Below are 22428 nucleotides of genomic sequence, written 5' to 3'. Positions count from 1 at the left end.
TATTGGACAGCTCAGGACTTAAACAGTATCCTGTTGAAGCTTAACTGTATATTTACATCTGCTTCCATTAATTAAGTTACAACAGCTGGAAAAAGCAGGCAAGCTTCCGGGACCTGCAAGCCCTTCTTCAGGACTCTTCAGACCAAAGCGCTCACTTCTTCCAAACATACGAACCAACCTAATAAAAATATTGCCTTCAGCTACAAACCTTGCCTCTGTCCTTACATCATCACAGCTGTGGTTTCCATAAGACTTCTATACTTTATCCTAACGTTTTACGAGCTTTTTTTAATCCACAGTTGCACATTCAACAGGAAGCTTTCTGAGCTTACACCTACTGATACAGTGTTCTGATTTAATGTAGCTCACATAGCCCAACAATATTTCTGAGTCTCCCGCGACCAAAGAGTAACTGCAAGACACTTCAGCTAGTAAGAAAACAGGAAAGAGCACAACAAGGTGGAACTTAAATGAAAGATGCACAATGTTCTCTTCTGCTTCAGTGAAGCAGCCAGGCTTCAGGTCACAGACTAACCTGCTTTGGAAGAAATTTGTTTCCCCGCTCACCCAGGTTGCAGCGGTGCTCACTAATGCACAGTAATCATCCACATCGATTACTATTGCTGAATGGAGCAAAGGGAACAGCTGGGATATCGTGGGTTAGTTCTGAAGTGCTGGTAACTGGATGTGCTCAGCTGGGTCTTGTCCTCTAGGGACACACTTGAGGGTAGTGAGTAGGAGTACCGGATGCCTTTTGCAGGTGCTAAAAACCATTTCTGAGGACCCATGAGCAGAGCTGTAGTACCTCTGATGCAAGAGACACTTTTCAAAGTCCTGAAACATATCCAGGTTTCTATGAGGACAGTAGCTGTGCTACTGCCTGCATTCTGCTTGGGACAAGGATCCACTAGGTAAGTGACCTGAGTGATACCAGGCCTGTCACTGTATATTTGGGTCCAGGAAATTGGCCGCCCTGTGTACAACAGAATTTTGTCCTTGCAAAATGGCAGCAGAAGGCCTGAGCTGAGAGCTCTTGGACATGCTGCACACATCTAATCACCACCACAGTCACAACATGACAAACACGGCTCTGAGCCTATTACCGAAACAGCTGAGAGATCTCAGCCAACGAGACCGGAGAGAGGCTGCTGAAGGAGGGAGTCTGCCGAACTGTATCTGAGACTTGGGAAGTGTCAGAGCATGGAGCCCAGACATGTTCAGGCAGAACTGAGCCTGCAGATAGGTCACAGCTGCCAAAGTGGTAAAGACACTGTGCAGGAAGCTCACGATGGCCTTGACTCTGTCCCAGCTTACCTTTTGCATGCCCAGCTGGCAGGGTCCAACATAGAGCGGAGGAGGAGTCTCTGTGCTTGTTAGAGAAATATTGTCCTGACTGGGCAAGTCCATTTCCCGGATGACCTGAGGTTTCAGCTTCCCATACCGCAGGCTGCAGTGGCGGAGGCTCTTTCTCTGCCATTTCTGAGTAGCGTCGCTGTCTTTGCTCACCCCAAACCAGTCCGCTGTGCCTCTGAAAGATGCCAGCATACGAATGCAAAGAAGCATTATGTTTGCTTGGACTGTGCATGTGAAAAGACAAAACTCCTGGTGATCACTTCCAGCCCACCCCAATTCAAAGGCAGGCAGAACTCTTTCCCATGAGCATCTCGCAACTTGTCCTCAGCCGGTTTTAGCAACCTGACAGATGCTGGCCAGAAATGTTCAACCATCAACAGCATTCTGTCTCTTCAGAGAAAAGAAAAATGACAGGAGAGATTCATAGCATGTAAAAGACAGTTGGTTCTGAGTTCTTTTAAAAAAGAAAGAAAGAGAGATGGAACAGAAATTGAGAAGAGAACTTGGTGAAAGGATTTTTTTCTTTAAAAAACATGTATTGAAAACACTTACCATCTGCACGCCAGCTCTAGGTCCCCATTGTGGGACTGTACTGTTTCATGGCTCTGTAGCTTCTCCCAAGAGCCACCAGAATTCACGGTTCTCCCCCCACACTCCCAGGATATCCCTAACTTCTCCATCTCATGCTGCAGGATTTCCATCCTCCTCAAAGGTAACATTAATGGCAAATGTTTGCTGTGGTCCTGATCTCTGCTAAGGCAGACACACACAGCTTTAAACTTCTGGTTGCAGAAGTAGAAGCAGAAGGTTGCAGCCACAAGGTAGGTTTGCTGCCAAGTGGCTGCTGTCATGGAAGAGCACTGGATCAGAAGAAAAATCCCAAGGAAGGTGGAGAGGGATTGGGATAAATCAGACTAACAACCTACTTCACATACTGCAAGGCAGTTGGTATCCTAAACCTACAAAGATCATTGCAGCCATGGCAAGCCTTTCCCACTGTGGTTAGTCCTTTCTCAGATGACGACAAGCTGTGTCAGCCTACAGTTGTCTGACCCAGGTGTCAAAACCTGAAAGTCCTTCCAAACCAAACCCAAAACTCTGGCCTCAGGCCCCCTGCTCAGGGGCAGGATTTCCAGCTGCTGAGGAGCAAGACGTTACAGATCACAAAGGGAGTATTAAGCATACACTGGAGTAAAGGCTAGGTTAAATCTAGAATTAGGTCACGCGGGGGAACTGAGTCAGTGCACTGGAGGCAGAAAACTAGTCCTGTGTTTTGCACCCTACTGAGCAAAAATACCATCAACCAACAGGTGAAGGTGTCCTGCCACCAGGTAAAAAGATGTGAATTCAAAACCCACAGCCTCTCCAGCTAAAACCTCCAGATGTAAACTATCATGCATTGCCCTCAGCCTTCCTCATTCTCCCAACGATCCAGAACAGACCCTCCAGAAGGCAGGAGGTCAAGCAGGCCATTGATAGATCTCACCTGACCTCACTAACCCAAATGTCGCCAAATGCCTCCAGCAAGTCAACAGGGGTCAGACCTCAGAAATGGGGCTACGTGCACCTCTCGGGGTACTGCTCTGCTCCCACGGACCCACATCTCGTCAGAGCAATCTTTGTCTCCTTCTGCTCTGTCTCGGAGCAGAAGGGCCTAGGGTCAGCACCTGGCCAGACAGACCCAAACCAAGCCCATAGCACAGAGGTAATGCTCTGGCCGTGCAGATGCACAGGCACAACACATGTCACAAAACAGTCTTACAATGCAGAGGGCTTCTCATAGACTGCTATGACCAGTATTTCAACATCCAGGTGACCTTGGGTGACAAGGCCCCCATCTATGGGGCCACTACTCAAAGGGAGAGGACTGAGGGTTGTTTGTGCCCATGTGAGCCTGCTGATGAACGGCCCGGTGCACCAACAGCAGCGCCTCAGAGCCCTCTGAAACTGTGCTCCCGCCAGCCTGGAAGGACAAGCACCATTACAGCTATTTTGCACTGCGAGGACCTCTTCTGAACCACCAGAGACCACTGCTGGTCCAGGGCCAGGGTAAAGAGCTGTCCTACTCTCTGATCATGGTCGAGATAGTCCAAGAGAGGTGACTACAGTGCTTAGGGTAGCTGGAGTACCCTGGGAAGATGCTGAACACCCCTGTCAAGTTGAGGAGCCCCCATCACATCCTACACATTCCCTAGAGCACTGTAACAAGCAACAAATCGACACCAGAGGTCAGCTCTCGCTCTTCTATCTCATTGAGATAACCAGCCCTGAAAGCCCAAGACCAAATGCAAGCAGCTGCCAAAGGTGGACACAGCGCCAGAGTGGCACCTGGCCAAGGGCAGCAGTGAGGAAGGTAGGACAGGAATGGACTCCTGGGTCCATTGGTCCGGTCCCTGACACACAAAGTCACACTGTCTGTCTGCTTTAAATACTGAACTCCAGTCTCGGGGCGGTGGTCAATGGGCCATTGTGCCCTGGACTCCCAAAGTGGCTCATCTCCTTGGTGCTAAGTAAACGAAGATCTCCACCTCAAAAAGAAGACAATCACATTTCAATTAGAAAAAGTCATGATGTCAACAGGGAAAGAGTGATGCTCTATTCCATTCACCAGCTTCTGAGCCCCATCTGGACGAACATGACTAGCATCTGTTTGGTGCTGCTTTCTCTCCTTCCCCTTCTGCCCCAAGGAGGCTCTGGGGCCAACATATGCATATGCCACATGTTGCATTGATGTTAGCAAAGGCAGGCTGCACTATGGCTGCTCTGGGGAGATATTCCAGCTACGGGAACACCAGGAGGTTGACAGCTTGTTAGGAAAGGCAGGATGGAGTGAGGCTGGCGGGTGGACAGCTTGTTAGTCCATGCTACTTATTGACAGCTGCCTACATATTTAGTAGGAGTGATCACTGGTTTTTGTTAGATGCACACATGAACTTTCTCACTGCCACCCATCTGTAGGCCTCCTGGCCATCCCTGGGAAGGCAACGTGGCTCCAGCAACAGCCAGAATCTGTGCAGCTCACAACAGCCCTTGCACACACATGCAGGGGTGGGTTTCACACTCAGTGCTACCAGTACCTGAAAAACGATCGGGGCAGGGACTGCCGCTTTCTCAGGGAACTCCTGCCCACCCGGTGCCCATGAACGGGCAGGGTCTGACTCCTTTGAAACCGTACCTGTCTGCTGCAAAGAAAAGAGAGCTGAAGGGAAGGAGCCTGCAGGACTGCGGAGGGGAGCAGCAACCTGCCTCCAACACCTCCCCATCTCCCTCCTTAGCTCCATCGGCAGCAGTCACACCACACTGCACAGACAGCGGCCCCCCGCTGACAGCATGACCTAAAAGAAACAACCAAACTCAAGCCACACAACACCATCTTTGGACCCAGGAGGCTGCTGAATCCTTTTGGTGCATCTGCACCTCCAAGGTATGTCTCCCACTGCCCTTGAAGACACCACGGATGCTGCAATCCCCTTGTATCCCTGGACCTCTGTGATCTGCCGCCTTCTGCACAGACACTCAGCTACAGATCCCAGCGGCTGGCTTTGGACACCAGAGTGTGAAACCATGGAGGGGTCAGCAGGCCAAGAGATGATCTGCTTAGATACAAGTGACTAATGCCACTGGAAGTGCCCTGAGCCCATTCTGGTTGACCTTGGCAAGATCTTGCCTGTTGCACAAGTCTATCTGTGCCACATCTGCTGCCTTGCATGGACATCTCGGACACCCCAGGAGACTGGAAGTGGTGTTAGATGCCCATACTCAGGCACCTGACTAACTCCCATGCCATGTTCTGGACCACACAGGCTTGACCTTAGGCTCACACTGGATCTGTATCCTCCAGGCCCCAGGGAACAGGATGGTGTGGAGTCCTGCTGCCAGAACAGTTTCACATTCTGTGCATCCCGGGGACTGTGTTAAGCAGGAAACCTGGCAGTCAGCCTCCCTAGACTCACAAAATAAATTGCGAAGACGCCTTTATGGATGCATGGTCTGCAATTCTCCATCGCATCTCTAGCACTGATAAACAGAGCACGGGTTTTTAGGCCTTTCCTTGGTATTTTCCAGTTCCCTGTCCTTTATTCTGATCCACTTATTTCACACTTTTATTGCTACTGTCACGTTGTGTGTGCATCTCTTGCAGTTCTGCCCCTTGGAAAGTCTTTCCCACTGCTGCACCTGCTCTCCTACCCACATCCCACAGCACTCTGCAGAAACCACCTGCGAGCGCTCCAGGAGGAAGAGACTCAGCCACCCCCCATGCTGCACAACAGCCTGCGTGAGACAACTCAGCACCACAAGATAGCATTGAACCCCACAGGCACATACTCTGAACAGGAGACTCCCAGGACTTCCAAAAACATCTGTGCACCTCTGGGCCACTCCCTGTGGGACCACATGTACTCCCAGGGTACCAAATGCCTACGCAGAGCACTAGGAACAGGCAGGAATGCTGCCACCAGCCTGGGCCCCAGCACTGCCATTACAGGGTGGGCAGGTAAGCAGAAGACATGTCACAGGGTCTGTCAGTGAAACAGCCACATGTGCCTGCCCACCGCCCAATGCTAGGCAGCACGTTAGCATGCTCCCTTAGCATGCAGGAGCTTCATTACCACTGTTCAGCGCTCCTTCCTTGCTCACTATCTCCATGTGCCTTGTCTGTCTTACAGCGTAGTAGCACTGCGGCCGAATTTGTTCCCCCAGCACCAAAGTGGTTTGCAGTTCCCCAACCTCTTCACCCTACACACAAGCTGCATGTTGTGAGGACCACTGCAGGAGAAGGCTACCTTGGCCCTCCCGCACAATGCTTCTTGTCAGGGCCCCTGCAGCACACTCCCAGGATATCCTCTCATCCTTGACGTGCTCTTACCTAATTGTCCTGGCAAGGAGCCGGACAAGGGTGAGGAGGTGAGGGAAGAGGCAGTCTAGGTGTGCAAGGACAGCTTCAGGCAGGCCCAGAAGCTCTCCACAACCCTCAAAAGAGAAGACAGTGCTTCATGGCTCAGCCCTCCCAACCTCACAAGAAGCAGGATCACAGAGAGCTGCTGCAGGAGAGCTTCTCCACCAAGGCAGCTGGGGAACATCTGAGGCAAAGGAAAACAGTGAGTGGGAGGTCAGTCCCTCCCATAGCTGGAAAGTTGCTCCTTTGTGAGTGGGTGAAGCCTGGCTGGCTGGAAGCATCCCTGACCTGTAGAGCTCCAGGGATGCTCCTAGGATCCAGGCAGGCCTGACACACTGCCAGGGATACAAGCCAGGCATCTCAGGAGAGCAGCTGGAAGAGCCGCTCCCTTTGGACAAACTGGGATAAGCCTTTACTACAGGGAGGGAAGGAGCTTCCAGCTGTGTGGCCGTGTCTCAGAGACCCCTGGATCATGGGGATGAATGATAATCCTCTGTACAAGCATGGGGGACAGGACTGGAGCAGCCTCTCCCTATTCTCCATCACATCCCATAGCCAGCTCAAGGACCTGCCAATGAGCTAGTGCCAGGAGCCAAGCTGCTGAGAGCCCTGGACTGCTCAGGATGGGCTTCTGCCTCCCCCAGCAATCCCACACTCTCAGATACCACACCAAAGCAAGCAAGCCCAGAACGCCACATCATAAAGTCTCAGCTAAACATCAGGGCCTGAGGCATCCTGTTACTTAGAAAGAGCCAGTTCCCTGAGGCATGGGGGCAGTCAAAATTTGTCTCTAAGTGGCAAGAAACATTTATTGGCCTGATCACCACAATCTTCCTCCCAGGACTTGTCTCCTCACTTACTAAAGACAGGCTATATAGCACCACTGGGCTTATATATTAGGGACCTATCTGCACCCATCCTCTTCCCCACCCTCATGACAGATGACAAGAGAGACAACCTAATCCTGCAGTGACAGCATGCCACTTAAGTACCAGGCAATGGGACAAGCAGAGGACCATAAATCCCCAAATAAAGGATGGCAACACATAGCAGAATCCACTAAAGCAGACTCCATGAACTCAGTGTCTCACCTCTTGATGGTCTGGGTGATTGAGGTCTGTCGTTGTAGCACCGGTCTCCTCACTTCGTTAGGCAGGGAGGGCACGCGGGTGTTGTCGGCAGGCATGCTCACGCTTCGCAGAAAGGCCTGACGTCTCGTTGGCTGCAAAGAAAAGCAGGAGGGGAGTCAGTGTTCTCAGACTGATGCTCTACAAGGCCAGCCAGGGTGTGAAACATTTAGTCAGCAATTCAAAAGCCCTCCTAACACCTCAACCACAAGCTGGGTGCGTGCAGTTGGGCAGCAAAATCAGGCTAACAAGGACTGCATTCATGTTAGCCAGGAATAGCTCTGCACAACAGAACAGTCAGCACCAAGGACACACCATCTGCGTGTTGCAGCGGGTCTCATCAAACTGATGTCCATTTGAAGATGGGGGGTATTACATGAGCTCCTGAAACATATCGTCCTGGCTTTTTTCTAGCCAGAAGGAACCCAGATCACACACTCCCAGACCACTGCACAAGGTGAAGAGGAGCACAGTAAGCAAGATTTGCTTCATAAGTGGCTCTGGATCTGCACTAAAAGCCTGCAAGAGCTGTGGGTGGGTCTGTGCTGTAGCTGCTGCCTGGCACAGGCTAAGCAAGCTGGGAAAGCCACATCAGCTTTGTTCGTAATCTAATTGTCTGGACACACTCAGGTCTGATTGCTCCTGGCATGTCTTGGCTGAATATCACCTACCAAATATGACACAACTCACCATACAATTGCCTTCCCAGGGTTGCTCTCGGTTAATTTTTCATCAGCTTGGCAGAGACACCATCCCCATTTGTAAAATGCAAGCTGATCTGACTGTCCCTCTGGCAAATGAAGCTCTGATCAACTGTTTCTCTGTCTCTGCCCCAAGATTACTTGTGACTCCAGCCCCGCTAGCCCAGAGGGCTAATAATTTCCACTAATCTCAACATTTTTGATATGTTTTATGTGAAAACAATACATAGATACTCAGGCAATAAGCCAAAGGAGCCCATTATGCACTCTCATCCTGACAGCCTGTGCTGTGCACACTGGACCTCCAGAGAACGTGACCTCTGTCAGCTTCCATCATAAGTAGAGTGTATCTCCAGAAGGTGCCTGGCTGGATTGAGAGATTTCAGGTAAGAGAACATCCATCAAAGCCTTAAATAAGTTATTCAGAAGGTTTCAACCTGCACTGTTAAAACCCTGCATTCCACTTCTAATCCCTGCAGACTGAACCCTGATCACTTTCCTTCCAAAGGACCAAGACCAGGACCAAGATTTATCTGCCAGAAGCTGTCACATAACTGAAGTACATTTTAGTCCCTGGAACAAGTAATGGCAAAGAGGCCAGTCCTTGCTATTCAAAGCACAACATAAATTCCCTCTTAAGACAAGTTTGCCCTCAGCTCCCCTCCAGGGAAGCTGTATAACCTTGCATTTTTCTGACGGCTAAATCATTCTTTCATGTAACTGCACCCAGGCAGATGGAAGCGGGCAGTAAGAACTGTCCAGCTCTGCCTTTGGTGCCTGTAGTCTCTGTTCCTGTAGTAAGGTCCCACGAGCAACCAGCAATCCTCCTACCAAGGTCTCACCCATAGATGAGAGTTTTTGCCACCTTGTAGCAGAAATTCCTGTTATTCTTCCTATTCCCAGCAGAAATACAGATGTTTTACTCTCATACTTTGCACAGTTCCTATTAACCTATCACCCCATCTCTACTTCACCACTCTTCAATGTTACTTATTTCTCATCCTACACGATTTTCTTGTGTTCCTCATGCTGGTAACAGCTTTGTGTTGCCAGTAACTGTTCTTTCTCTGCTGTTACTGACGAGAGCCTGTCATTATCTTGGCTATTCATAAGCCAGATTCATTCCCTACTCATTTCAGAACAAGCTTCAGCACTTCCAGGCCCTCGTGTTTCTCTAGGAGTCCTTCACTCCTCCAGTCCCCTTAAGAAATGCTTGTTTGAATACCTCACTCCCATATCCCCCAGCCAGGACACTTTTCACAATCCCCACATCCAAACAGTCACGTCCACTGATCTGAGCACATCAGCAACCCACCCTCATCCCTCCCACATCCCCTTCAAGAGGGAGTTAATTACTGATCATAAATTTACCCAATGTCTCTGCCCCTTCTCACGCAGCCTCGTGACCTGCCATCACACGCAGCCAGGACTGCGGCAGACCACGGGCACAGGCATGCTCTCAGCACAGCGGGGCTCCGTGCACCCCCTCCACCGCGCCGCAGACCCTCCGTACCTGCACAGGCTGGGGCTCTTCCGGCACCGACACGGGCATCGGCACCGGGATGTCCAGTTTTAACCATGGTGGCTTCTTCCGCTGTAAACTGCTTGTGCTGTCATGTCGCACCTCCGACATCGTCCCACGTTTGTCCTCAGGCCTAGGAGAGGGGAGGAATCACAGTTGGGAGGGGGCCAGGCTCATCCCTGACATGGTGCATGGCAACATAGCCGAGCAGAGCACTCTCCTCCAGGCTGTGACTGACGGGACCCAAGCCCTGAGTTGGACGACTTCCCAAGCTCCTCATGAGGGTCCAGGAGTCATGGCTTGTGTCCGTGCTGGTCAGACAGGTCCAGAAACTCAGAGGACACGGCACATTTCTAAGGCCAGCAGGACCTCAAGCCAGGTGCAGAGACTGCAGTCACAAGTTTGAGAGTCACCTCCCATTAAAATTTTTGCTGAGACTACTGTGGAATCCAGACTCCTTAAGAACCAGTCATGAATTAAATCTTAATGAGATCTGGATCCAGTCCAACCAGCTAAGTAACTGCAGTACCAAAAGCCACTGACCTCCCTCTAAAAACAGCTTGTGACTCAACAGGCACCCTTGCCCACCCAAAGCCAAGCACCACACTTGCCTACCTAGCTACTGCTTAGCAATTAGCAAATGGCCTTTTCTCACTGCTTTTTCTAGACTCCTTTAAATGTAGTCATTTTCTAGAAACACAACATAGTGCACAGAATAATACAAGTATAGCACGAATATTAGAGAACTGGCGTTAATCCTGAACTAAGAGTGGTTTTCAGACATAAGCAATAATGATATGGTGTTTAAATAAAAACTGCTGTGTTACAGAAACACCGAAGCAACCAGCGTGACTCACTGTCATCTTGCCCACTCTCCTACACTGCATCTTTCTCCCTCTGTTTAGGTTGCATGCATGGACAGGGACTACGCGACTCTCAGGCTGGCAGAGCACCCACTTTACTGTGCAACAATTAAGAAAACAGATTTCACTGGAGGGGGATCAGCTCAGAGACCTTCACAGGTACCTTTCAACCTAAGTTATTCTACACGCCCATATTTCTTCCTCTCCTAGCACACAAGCAATCGCAAGCCAGCAGTGGGAAGCATGTGTGCTCAAAGGGACAACAGATCCAATTCCCTCCCAGCCCCCTCCTTGCATTGTTTTAGGCCATGGATACCATCAGGGACAAAACAAAGACAAATCAAGAGTCCCAGCCTCTTCCCCTCCTCATGGTGGACAGATGGAATAAGCATCCAGCTAACTTAGCAGGCACACATGATTTGAAAGGGAGTAGGAGGAAAGCTCTCTGTTTGGATTAAAACTCAGTACTCTTCAATGTTAACACAGGCAATTTATTTTAAATGTACAATGAGTCTAACATGCAGGGAGTCTTCCCTGACAGTGGCCAAGTCCTAGGATGGGACTAGAAACAGCAGGACCTCCATCCTTGGAGACATTTAGTACTCAACTAAACGAGGCCATGAGCAGCCTGATTTAGGCCTGCCTTGCACAGCGGCTGAGCCAGACAACCTGCAAAAGTCCCTTCTAACCTAAATTAAGCATTGGTTCTCCGAAACACGCGTTGCCTTTCATGGCATTTCCACCATATTCCCACAGCTCACTGCGGCTGCTCTGGAATGGGAGCTGCACGAATGGTGAAGCTTACCATTGCAAAAGATACATGGGGGGGGGGGCGGAAATAGGTCAACAAAAGGGAGTGGGGGATGACCTGGATTGGGTTAGGAGAAGAGAATCTCATCTAAAAGGAGCTGAAGACCAGCTGCTAGCTCAGTCACGTAAGCTGGGCTGGCTGCCAGGAGCACCGTGCTCAGCTGAGCCAGAATGACAGAAAGGGAGGACTCAGCTGTAGGTGGATGAAGGTTGGGTTTCAGCAAATACCACAGGCCCCCAAAAGTCTGGGAATTCACGATCTCGCCTGTACAGACATGCCCTTTGTACATGCACCACGGTCCTGTGTGCAGACACAGTGCCGTGCATTAGAGGGACACAATTCCTTACTTCCCTCCACCCCTAGCCACAGGGGTGACTAAACACATCTGTCCTAACTTCCTATGAGATGAGAATAGTGAGAGTATTAGGGAGACTCCCACCTGCTCTTGTAAGGGCAAATCCGCTACGAGACAGCTTTCAGCCTTGTATACAATGTGGGCAAACTTGTCTTCATGGTGAGTTCAGAAAGCAAAGCAAATTTCTCATACCTGAAAAACTCCCTTGGTGCAACGCAGGGAGCTCCAGCATTTACCCCATGAGGGTCACAAACATCAGGTCTTTCTGAGATGCTCTAATCAGAGACCAGCCAAGACAGACCGAGCCTACCTATTTCACACATGCCCCTTACAACACAACTCAAGAGCATCCTCCTCTGAACTAGCAACTCTTCATTTTCCAGCGTCTCTTCAATGAGCAGACATCACTCAACTTCCTTCCTGTCCATCTACAGAGCTGTCTTTGTGAGCGGGTGCTTTGGTGTAAAGCATACAAACGTGTAGGACTTGCAGCTTTATGAAATGGTGAGGCCAAGCCAGGAAGGCAGTGAATGAATCACTCCTGTACTGCCCAAGAACTGCTGCAACAATGCTGCCCTCTGAAAGACTTTCTGATTAAATCTGTTATCAGTCCCCCTTCCTGAACTGCCACGGACAGGGATGTCCCCGTATCCAGCTAGCTTCATTGTCACCCACACCTACTGGAGCATGGGAACCTCCAGCAGCATGCACACACACCACATGCCAAGAGGAGGACAGAGCATGCACACACGTGGGGTCAAGCTCATGGCCTTATGATTATCCCCAAAGTCAACTCAACTTTGTACTTTAGGCAAGAAAAAGATGTGAAGATGAGATTCATGTAGCTGACAGAGGCAATGGACTGCTGTCTTCCAAACTTCAGCAGTTAAGGAGTTCTTTAAAGCCTTCTTGACCCAGAGCATGGGAAATTGGCATATGGACACAAAAGGCAGCTCTCCACGAGGCTGATGGTGAGAACGAACGTGGATCCAGCTGTATACATAGATGTATGGCTGTGTACATAGATGTACATCATCTCTGCAAAGCAGGTGACATGCCTTATTGCACCTGGCCCTCACTCAAATTGCTGCAGTCACTAGTTTCTGTCTCAGCTTTGCACTAAAAGCACATTCCGAGTTTCACACTAACCCCTTGATTATTTTTAGTGGTTAGTGTTTCAGGATACAGCGTCCATATATTTGTTCAGGCCAATGGGCTTTGTTTCAGAATTGACTGCATTGACATATATTTCACTTGAATGGTCACATATCCTCAAGTAATCCCAATTTCTCAGTACTGTCCTAACAAGTGCTTTCAAGAGGTCACTGACAGCAGCAGGATAGGAACACGCACAGCACTGCCATGCAAGGTCAGGCCAAGCATCCATCTAAAGCCCATATCTCATTTCCAGTAGAGGATGCCTAGCAATGGGTACAGAGTACAGGATCACTCGACAGTCATATCTCCCAGGACAGTCACAGCAAGTGCTATGAATAACTAGGGAGCTTCCTGTGCCAGAGATGTCTCTCCATTTGATGTTCTCTGTACCCATTTCCATATCCATCCAACGATTTTTCTTCCAGAATTTATCCAACCTATTTTTTAATCCAAGCAAACTTTTAGTATTTGTAACCACACATACCAAAGACCTCCACAGCTGAAACATGGGCTGTCTGACAAGCCATCTTCTTCAGTTTGCCTTTAAACCTGCCATTTCCTGGGTTCACTTGATGTCCTGTAGTTCTGGGGCTAGAAGAGTGAACAGCCTTTCCCCATCCCCCTTCTTCATGTCAATCCTGGCTCTACAGATCACCTTCATGCCCTTCCTACCATCTTCTCTTCCCACAAACACAGTGGGATCCACATCTAGCCGCTCAGGGCCTGAACAGGAGCTGTTCCAGACCTCTCACTTGTGCTTGTGGTTTGTGGCATCTCCCAAAGTCCAGAAAATGCTCCACGAACCTAGACATCTGCTAAATATCTTCATGCTGGGTAGGTGGAAATGTTCATGCTTCCAAGCTTTTGTGAACTGTTACTGGGGCTTGAAACGCAACTTTTGTAAACCATCAGGATAGCAATTCCAACGAGTGACATCAAGAGAGAGGTCTCCTCTGTTACCAAAACCACCTAAAAGCCATTGGAGACGTGGGTAAGGAGACTGTCTAAACAGACTGGGAAGGGGTGGAAGGGCCCAATACCTGCCTGGACTTCTCCTCCCAGTGCTGGCACAGTCCCAGCCCTGGTGCCACCACCTGCACTGCTCAGTCAGCTCAGGAGCTGTTCCCTCAGCATCACAAAACTGAGGAATCTGGAAATACAAACTCTTCTCCAGCAGACAGGCTGAACACCCAGCATTTGCAAATCTAGCTTCTTCTAACTGATCAGCTGCAGGTACAACTGTAGTAGCAGCACAGAAATTATTAACAAAGTCCATTTCAACTAAAACAAACAAAAAGAAAATACTTGTATCTTGCAGATACTCTGGGAAAGTCATCTTCAAAATCTCCATGCCAAAGCAAGGTCACAGTACCAGAACGAAAGCCAAATCCACTCTGTGTGGGTCAGGCTAAGAAAGAGGGATAGCGCATTAAATTCCAAAGTTGGCTCATGATCAAGAAAAGCTGCTTAGTGAAATCCACTGACCCGAACAGAGTAGGAAAAACCTAGTACAGAAGCCTCAGCATGCTCCTAAAACTGACAGGCGTCTCAAATACATTCAGAGATCTGCACAGTCATTTCAAAGACAGACCATTTAAAGAGACAACTGAAGCTATTCCCACGTTTGATTTTTTCTTCCAAAATTTCCATTTTTACCATTTGTCCATTTAAAATTTTTTTTTTTCCAAAAACATTCCAAGTGGGAAAAAAAGGGAAAAAAAAAAAAGCTATTTCATTCAACCCTACCATACAAACACACATTATCTTTTTCCAACACCACCACTCCTCACCAGTACAGCGTGTGCATGTTCTTACAGAAACCCCCAGGAGATAACAGACACCGGGGCTATTCCACTGCAATCAGATCAACACGTCCTATGGTCAGCCTCCAGCTGGTTTTCTCCATTTTTCAAACCCCCATCACTGCAACAGCTGTATTTGCAGTATCTGGTATGCAGAGTCCCAGGCAAGTCCCCTGTACCTGAAGTGGTCTGCCCCTGCAGCTATTCCACTTGAGGCACACCGGTGGGCATCCAGGTGGAAAGACAGCAAAGAAGCCGGGATCCTAAATGTGTTCTCCAGACAGAAAGAGCCAGGGGAGACAGCGGGCTGCTGGCTGTGCCTCTCTCGCCAGGATTTCTGCTGGCACAGCAGGAAAAAGGCAGGAAGTGCAAGGAGAAGAGGAGCAGTGGGGTTTCAGCCTCACGGCTGCCAATAAAACCATCTAGCATGGATCAGACCCAACAAGTTACAAATAATATCTCAAATACCAGGCGTGAGCCAGACCTTTAAAACAAGCCAGATGGAGGGGCTGAGGGCAGGCAGGGACGGGGAAGGTGGCACCAGCCTGTGATTGTGCACTCTTGGGGAAGGCTTTTGAGGGCATAGCAACACCCAGGCTTCGGCCAAGACCACCACCATGTCCCACCATAAGAAACTACCTTGGAAATGGAACAAGGCCATCAGCACTGCCCTGGCAGTGGCCCCATGCGGGGCTCTCTCCTGCTTTCCTAACCCTCGTTGCCGAGCTTGGAAAAGATGCCATAAGGTTTTGCAGACCCACAGGCTGCTGAGCAGAAACTGGGGTCTGAGCAACCCAGGTGGCTCTGGGCAAAAGCCTGGCAGTCAGCAAGGCAGACACACGGCCCTTCTAGCCCTGCTCAGCAGGGAGCTGGCAGGACTATTATTCTCACACACCGCTCACTGCCCCTCTCACTGCCCTCCACCATACACAAACACCATACATAAGCTCCGCATGAGCGCTGGCAGAGACTGATGCTGCCTGCACCAAATCACACAGGCAACATTTCCCCTAGGAACTGTTCAGCTTGCAAGCAAACCAATCTGAGAGCTAGCTGCTGCCCAAAGAGCTGTCTTGCCTTACTCCAGTGAGCCACTTTAAGGTGGTTTACCAGCACAAAACTAACCCTAGCACATTATTTCCTGTTGATCTGACATCCTGAAGAGGCTCAGACAATTTCAGATAAGCTCTGTGCAACCTGAGAGAGGAAAGGTAGGACCAGCTTATTCGGTGACAGCTCAACATGACAGCAGCTTTGCTGAAACATCAAACTACAGCCTTTGTCCCCTGCCTGTATGACACAGCGCTCCTCCATCCCCAGCCTAGCAGATCAGCACTTGGGGAACTGTGTTTGCCCCTGCCAACACTCATGCCACACACTGAGCCCCTGCATTCTCCTCTGGAGAGGGACCAGACAAGAGGACTGGGGAACAGCCAGCCTCTTATTAAAAGACATAGCCTTCCTCCAGGACAGTGCAGCACATTGGGAAAGCCTGTCCCTGCCCAAACTGCCTTTTAAACTTTATGTCAAAGTAAAACATGGAAGAAACGGATCTGGGGTAACGAAAGCCTTTGCCGGGCTCCGATGGAACAGAGGCCTTTGCCTTGTAGACAGTGAATTAAAATGCACATGACCTTCCTTCTGAGAGTTTTCAATCAGTGCTCTAGAAAGAGCTATAACAGGAGCTACATGCTTGAGCAGGTGGCCATAAAACCAGCATGGTGGCCATAAAAGCAGCCCTTTCACAGCCCCACCAACACTGGGGCTCTGTGCTTGCCTAGCCACCTAAACAGTCCTAACAGACCCCTATGTCTCTCTCACTGTCTACCAGAGTCAGGCTTCAAAATTGAAAACATCTAGCGAATGCTCTCACACAAAAGATGCCAGCACTGAAAGATGTTTCTGGCATGAAACTTTCCTCAGCAGCCCTTTCACAGCCCCACCAACACTGGGGCTGCGGGCTTGCCTAGCCACCTAAATAGTCCTAACAGTGCCCCTGTTAGACAGCGAGAGAGCCGTAGGGCACTGTTAGGACTGTCAGGTGGCTAGACAAAAGTTGAAACTATCTATTTGCCACAGGGATCGTGTGGAAAAGCAGCACACAAGCACTACCGCAGAGCTGCACCAGCAGGAACCCACCAAGGTGGGGCGAATGCTATGGGGAAGGTCTTTAAGTTCTGTGGCTACCGGAGCAATCAAGGCAGCACTGAGGGATCTCAGCGTTAACCACTTAATTTAATTAGCTGAGAAATACCAGTGGAAACTTCCTGGCTTGGAAGAGGCCAGGCAGGCTCCTAGACAGGAAATGGGAAGCTACATTAGAAAAAACCCAAGGGTTTGGATGTCATGCAAAGCCCTGTAGAATGATACTGTTACGCAAGAGGCAAAGCTTCAGCTGGGACCCACTGAACACGGAGAAGGCTCAACTATATACAGAGCCAGAGGGTTTTAAATATAGCTAATAAAAACATCTGCAAGTGAAGTCTGAATCTATGTGAGCCAATTCCATGATCAGGAAAGCAGATCTAGGGTCTCTTTGAGCAACTGATTTTCTTGATTTTCAGAAAAAGATGCAGGTCATGATGGAAATCAACTACAAATGAGCTCCTACTGGAATGCCATCATTACAAGCTTTCAAAGCAGCTTCACATGAGACCTGAAGAGTATCCAGGTCTGGTGCGCTCATATAGAAGCGGAAGGAAAAACAGGGAGCTCAGAAAACTCTTCTGATTCCTGTAAGTCCCCAGATTTGTACTTGAACTTCTCCAAATACAGGTCAAAAGATGACCCGCAATTGCAACCTGCAAACACTCAGACAGGCAACAGACTCTGATCTTCAAGGTCCTTTTATTGCAGCAGACAAAAGGCAGAATAGTAATGAGAACACAGAAGCCAATGCTCAAAATTCAAGCTATGAAGACGTCATGGCCTCTTGAAATAAATGCAAGCCAACAGAAGGAGTGCCACCAGCCCTCTGTATTGCCCCCCTCCTCGTGTTGGCACAAGCATCCCTGCAGCTGTTGGGTGATCCACACTGGGAACCAACCCACATTAGCTCAGCAAAGAAAATGGTTTGTTCCAGCCCAAGCTCTTCTCTGATCCAAGTCACCACATGGCTCCACAAACACATGTGCCAGCAGAAGGAAAGGGGAAGAAGCAGGAACAACAAGAGCAGCTGGATCCAGACGACCGGACTGCTTCTCAAAGCAGCACAGTTGAAAGCGATCATGAAAACATGGCCAAAAACTCACACTTATACCACTGTGGGAAGCTAGCAATTATCACAAGGGAGGTGGTGGGTTCCGCATCTCTTGAGGCTTAAACAGTCTTCTGAGAAGTGGCCTTAATGCAGGCATTGAGTGCAGTAGGAATAAAATACTACTATACCACCAGAGGCGGAGTGAATTTTTGCTGGGGTTATTGGACAGGAAAACATCCAAACCATCCACAGACTTCTCTGAAGCTGACAGCCAAGCCTCACGCATAGGCAGCTTCCACAGAGGGGTTCCAAGGGATGAGTTTCTTCTGCTCACCTACGGCCTGTGGCACCCACAAAGCAACTAGGTGGAAGGGAGCCAAGTACAGCAGACTGGGCAGAGGGGCTGCCTTTTCCACCTCCCAAGCATGTGTGACCCAGATGACAGAAGCAGGTTCATAGCACTAGCCAGCATGCCTGTGCCCCAGGCCCACGCAGGGCCCAGGCAATGAGCAATCAGCATCCAACTCCACCTCCTAGAGTAAACCCAGTCCAGAGCCATCTAAAACCTACCTAGGTACCAGGAAGGGGAACAGCCTGAGCAAAAATACATAACTAACAAAGAGGGGGGAGCAGCGGGAAAGCTTCTGGAGTACTTTGGCATCCTCATCCTGTTCGTGTTTCTCCATGAACATACCCTGCAGCGTTGCAGAGAACGCCAGCCCGGCACCACATGCAATAGCCACATTTCCAGCAGAAACATCCTAATACCCTGGTCACAGCACGCCACTTATAGGCTACATCTGGGCATGGACTGATGACGATACCTGCTAATAGCTCCAGCGACAGTATGTCAAGCACAGGGGGAGAGAAGCCAGCACTGACCAGCACTCCCATTCCTTAGGGAGGCCAGTAAAGTCAGCACTAGCTGGTCCTCAAAAGGAGCTGGTTTCCACCTAGAGATCTATTACAAGCTACCAGATGGCTGATGCGTCTCAGCATGCCTATGCAGGAAGCCAGCATACTACCATTGGTCCAGTGCCACAGTGAAGGTAGCCAAAATGGATAACAAGTATAATCACATTACCAACTCAAATATTAACAATTCCAATCATAAACAACTGACTGCCAGCACTGGAAGTGCATTCAGAGGAAGGATCAGCTATGCAAGCCTTGCTCTTGCACCCTATTCAAAGGTAACCACAGCTTCCCTCTGGGTTGGCAGTGCCTGCACTGAGCAGGCAGAGCCCTTCGCTCTGAGGTCCCCAGCAGCCTCAAAGCACAATTGTCTCAGTACTCTGCCTGGCTCTACACATTCTTCAGCGTCACTAGAGCTCCTCATTAACAAAGAAGCAGGAAAGAGTGATCACAGAAACTATTTTAGTACACGCTTAACTCATGGCAACAATTCAATGGGCTCCAGAAGACTCTGTTCTGGATTTATTTTCATTATTAGTAAAATAGATGCACTGTAAAGTACTGGCTGATCCACAAGTACCACGGACACAGTCATTGCCTCCGTTATACAGCAAGGTAAGTCACAAAAATGCTTTTGTCAGCGCAGCCATGACCCCACATTAGAAAACAAAAGACAAAACCAACAAAATCCTACCACTACATTTTAACAAAGGTATCATTTTTTCATTGAAATGCTACATTTGTAGGGTTTTTTCTACCAGCTCTCATATTCCTGACAAGTACCACAAGGGTTCGGGACAGAAGGAAAGCTAGGGACGCAGCACTGGTGTAACTCACAAGACAGCAGTAAACATTGGCTCTGGTTGCTTTTCGAATAGCTGCTGCCACTTCAAGAGCAACTTTCTTGGTAATGCCTCTTAGTGATTACAACATTGTCCATTTAGAAAATACGACATCAATAAACAATTGATGGAAAAGCAACTGCCAAAACTAGCCACCTCCCCTAGAAAGATTACAAAAACTCGAAACAAAAAACTGCGTTAGACCAAAAGCCACCCAACCTCTATGGCAAAGACTCTCAGTACTAAAAGCAGCTAAGAATCACTGTTTGTTGCTCACTGGCAAATGAGATCAAAACTGCCACAAATGACAACATTTCCTATGGAAAGTTACATAAAACCACACTGAATAGCAATCTAAAAAAATCTTAGAGGAAATAACAATAACAAACACAGGAGCCACCAGAAGACAGACTTTATATTCAGGAAGGATGGAAGCTGCCGTATCTGAGCCACTGAGGCCAACTTTCTTTCTATGTTCCTTTGAAATTCAAAACATTCTCATTCACCATCACACACCTGCTTTCTCTAACACAACCATAGTTCTGTTCACCTGGATAGAAGTGAGAGAACAAGCCTGCATCCACCAGCAGTGCCCACAGCAATAAGGCCCAACGGAGATTCTTCGAAAGAACAATTACAAAGCCAAGGACTCGGAGCAGAGCTGGTTTGGCTGGAGTTGCTCTTTCTAAGCATTAGCTGATTTAGCCAGGGACACAGGAGAGCTAGCCTGCCACTCTGATGCTTTAATTTCTACTCTGCTAGTGCTCGACAGCCAGCCACAGACCATCTCCTACGTTGTCTAATTGGAAAGCAATCGCAGGAAGAGCTTGTCTTGCTCTGCAGGTGCGTGTACATATGTGTACATTCACATGCGCCCAATGCACCAACTCATTTTTAACACAAATAGAAATAATCATAATTCTAACTTTGTTTTAGCAAAAAAAATTAAAAATCAAAGTGGACCATACTTCTTCAATCTCAGTGAATGGCACATTCTCTCTCACTGTTCTCCGTGATACTACAATCCCAGAGCAGTCAGAGAAAAGGAAGGTACACTCACACTTTTTGACAAAACGACTAACAGGCTGCTGTCTTCTACTTTAAAGCACTGGGCTTTGAATTCAAGCAACACAGAAATAGACCTCCCATGTGCTGATTGCTACAGGGCAGTAACTCCTGAAATACGGAAGCTGCATTCATCAACCCAGCTGTCTGAGCCCTCAAGATTTTAAAATTCAAGCTGTTACAACTTTCACTGAGTCAAAGCCAAGTAAGTGCTGGACCTGTAGAACAGTAAAAGCAGCGTTCTGCACAGCTTCAGGATGACCTCATACGGATTGTTCCTTTTTAAAGAAAAAAAAAAAAAAAAAAACAAACCACCACCTAACTTCAAAGCAGGGATTGCTGCTGACCAGCAGAGCAAGGGGCTGTCTCTCAGCAAAGTGGAAACAGGAAGGGGAGGAGGCGGCAAAGGTAGGCTTTCCAGAAAAGGCATGATCAGGCATGTCTTGATATCTCTTCTCCCCCAGGAAGGCTGTACTGTGCCAGGGAAGTATTCTGCAATGATGCTTCTTCTGAGAAGAAAGTACATTTCCTTTAATAATCACTGTGTTTTAGAGATGCTCTGATTACTAAGGCAAGGTCTGTTTGTTGCTAAAGGCCCCAGAATTTGAGAACGTATCTGCTGCTCAGGTCTGTACCGCAATAGTTCTAACATTTCCATGGTATGCAAAAAGTAGCTTTAATTTTATTTGAAACAAATGGTTTATCTACATAGCTGAAGAGTGCACCCAAAGGAAATTTCAGCAAGAACAAGCCTTAATGTCAACCTGATATTTTCTGTCTCTGCAGCAAACAGAGCACACAACCAATGAAACTTGCACTCTAAAGCTTTAGAAGATTTAACAGTTAAGGTTAACATGAAGAATAAGCTCTCCACCTTCACCAAGTAGCAAACAGCCACTGTCTGTTATTCAAAAGGATTTAACCATAGTTCAGATGATTTATTCAAAAACTCAGCTACTAATTTTCTCGTGGCATCATCCCAACACACATTTAAAAAAAAAAAAAAAAAACCAACCACACTTCCTCATTCCTACAGCGGCATGGACTGAAACAAGTATGAGAGATGTGATCTTAAGTGGGCTTCAATCAGTCCTGGACAGCAGCTAGATGAGCAGGGCAGGAAAAAAGAAAAAAAAAAAAAAAGCAAGCAACTGGAAACCCCTGAAGTTCAACTAACAAGGACACGACAGACACAATTTCCACTGCTCCCTGTGGAAACCTCACTCTCTCAGGGCTGCCATAGACCTTCCCAATGGCACAATCAAGCCTGCCTGTGAAAACAGAAGGGTTGGAAGACACGCCTTGCCCTCCCCGCACTGTGCTGGAGTGAGGGTCTTTATGAGACTGTGCGAGCAGGCCTGGATCGCGAGAGCACACACCAACACACCAAGTAAGTCTGGGGTTCTTCAAGGACACAGAAACAAGGCTGCCAGCACAACTGTGGGAAATGCTGTCTAATAGATCCATTTCCTTCCAAGGGTAAATCTTGCCCGTTGCCTTCCTAATCTCTTGGTACTAATAGCTGCAGGCTGGGATTGTCCCTTCATAAATGTTGTTCTGTTACTTGCATGGTGGGTGCCAACCTCAGAGGGAAGTTACTGGACACTAACGGAGTAAGCAACAGGTCCTGATGTCCATTCAGTTCAATTGGTTCATCTGCTAGCTCTGAACAAGGCAAAAAATAAACAAACAAAAAAGACAAAACAAAACCCCAACAAACCAACCAACCACAAAGCTAAAAAAAAAAAAACCTGCCACTGGGGAGACAACTACCTGCATGACCCTGGACACCAGGGCTTCTCCTCCTCTGAGGAAAGA

At 48.5% G+C, this 22428-nt stretch overlaps 1 protein-coding gene across 7 annotated transcripts in view; it reads right to left on the bottom strand.

Annotated features, from left to right (window-relative positions):
• Nucleotides 1-22428, bottom strand: part of RHBDF1 (rhomboid 5 homolog 1) — a 38939-nt gene that overhangs the window by 11928 nt on the left and 4583 nt on the right. For 5 of the 7 annotated variants that reach the window (XM_075767777.1, XM_075767776.1, XM_075767774.1 and 2 more), the window contains exons 2-5: nucleotides 9592-9733; nucleotides 7342-7472; nucleotides 4431-4535; nucleotides 1315-1528 (exon numbers count right to left, since the gene is read on the bottom strand). In XM_075767777.1, coding sequence (XP_075623892.1) covers nucleotides 1315-1528; nucleotides 4431-4535; nucleotides 7342-7472; nucleotides 9592-9711 — 570 coding nt within the window. In that variant the 5' untranslated portion in view covers nucleotides 9712-9733. The remainder of the gene's footprint in view (nucleotides 1-1314; nucleotides 1529-4430; nucleotides 4536-7341; nucleotides 7473-9591; nucleotides 9734-22428) is intronic. The other 2 variants (XM_075767772.1, XM_075767775.1) reach the window with 2 other exon arrangements.

Source organism: Balearica regulorum, chromosome 15 (assembly GCF_011004875.1).
Source record: "Balearica regulorum gibbericeps isolate bBalReg1 chromosome 15, bBalReg1.pri, whole genome shotgun sequence".
Classification (NCBI taxonomy): Eukaryota; Metazoa; Chordata; class Aves; order Gruiformes; family Gruidae; genus Balearica; species Balearica regulorum.
This window is presented reverse-complemented; position numbering and strand designations above follow the sequence as displayed.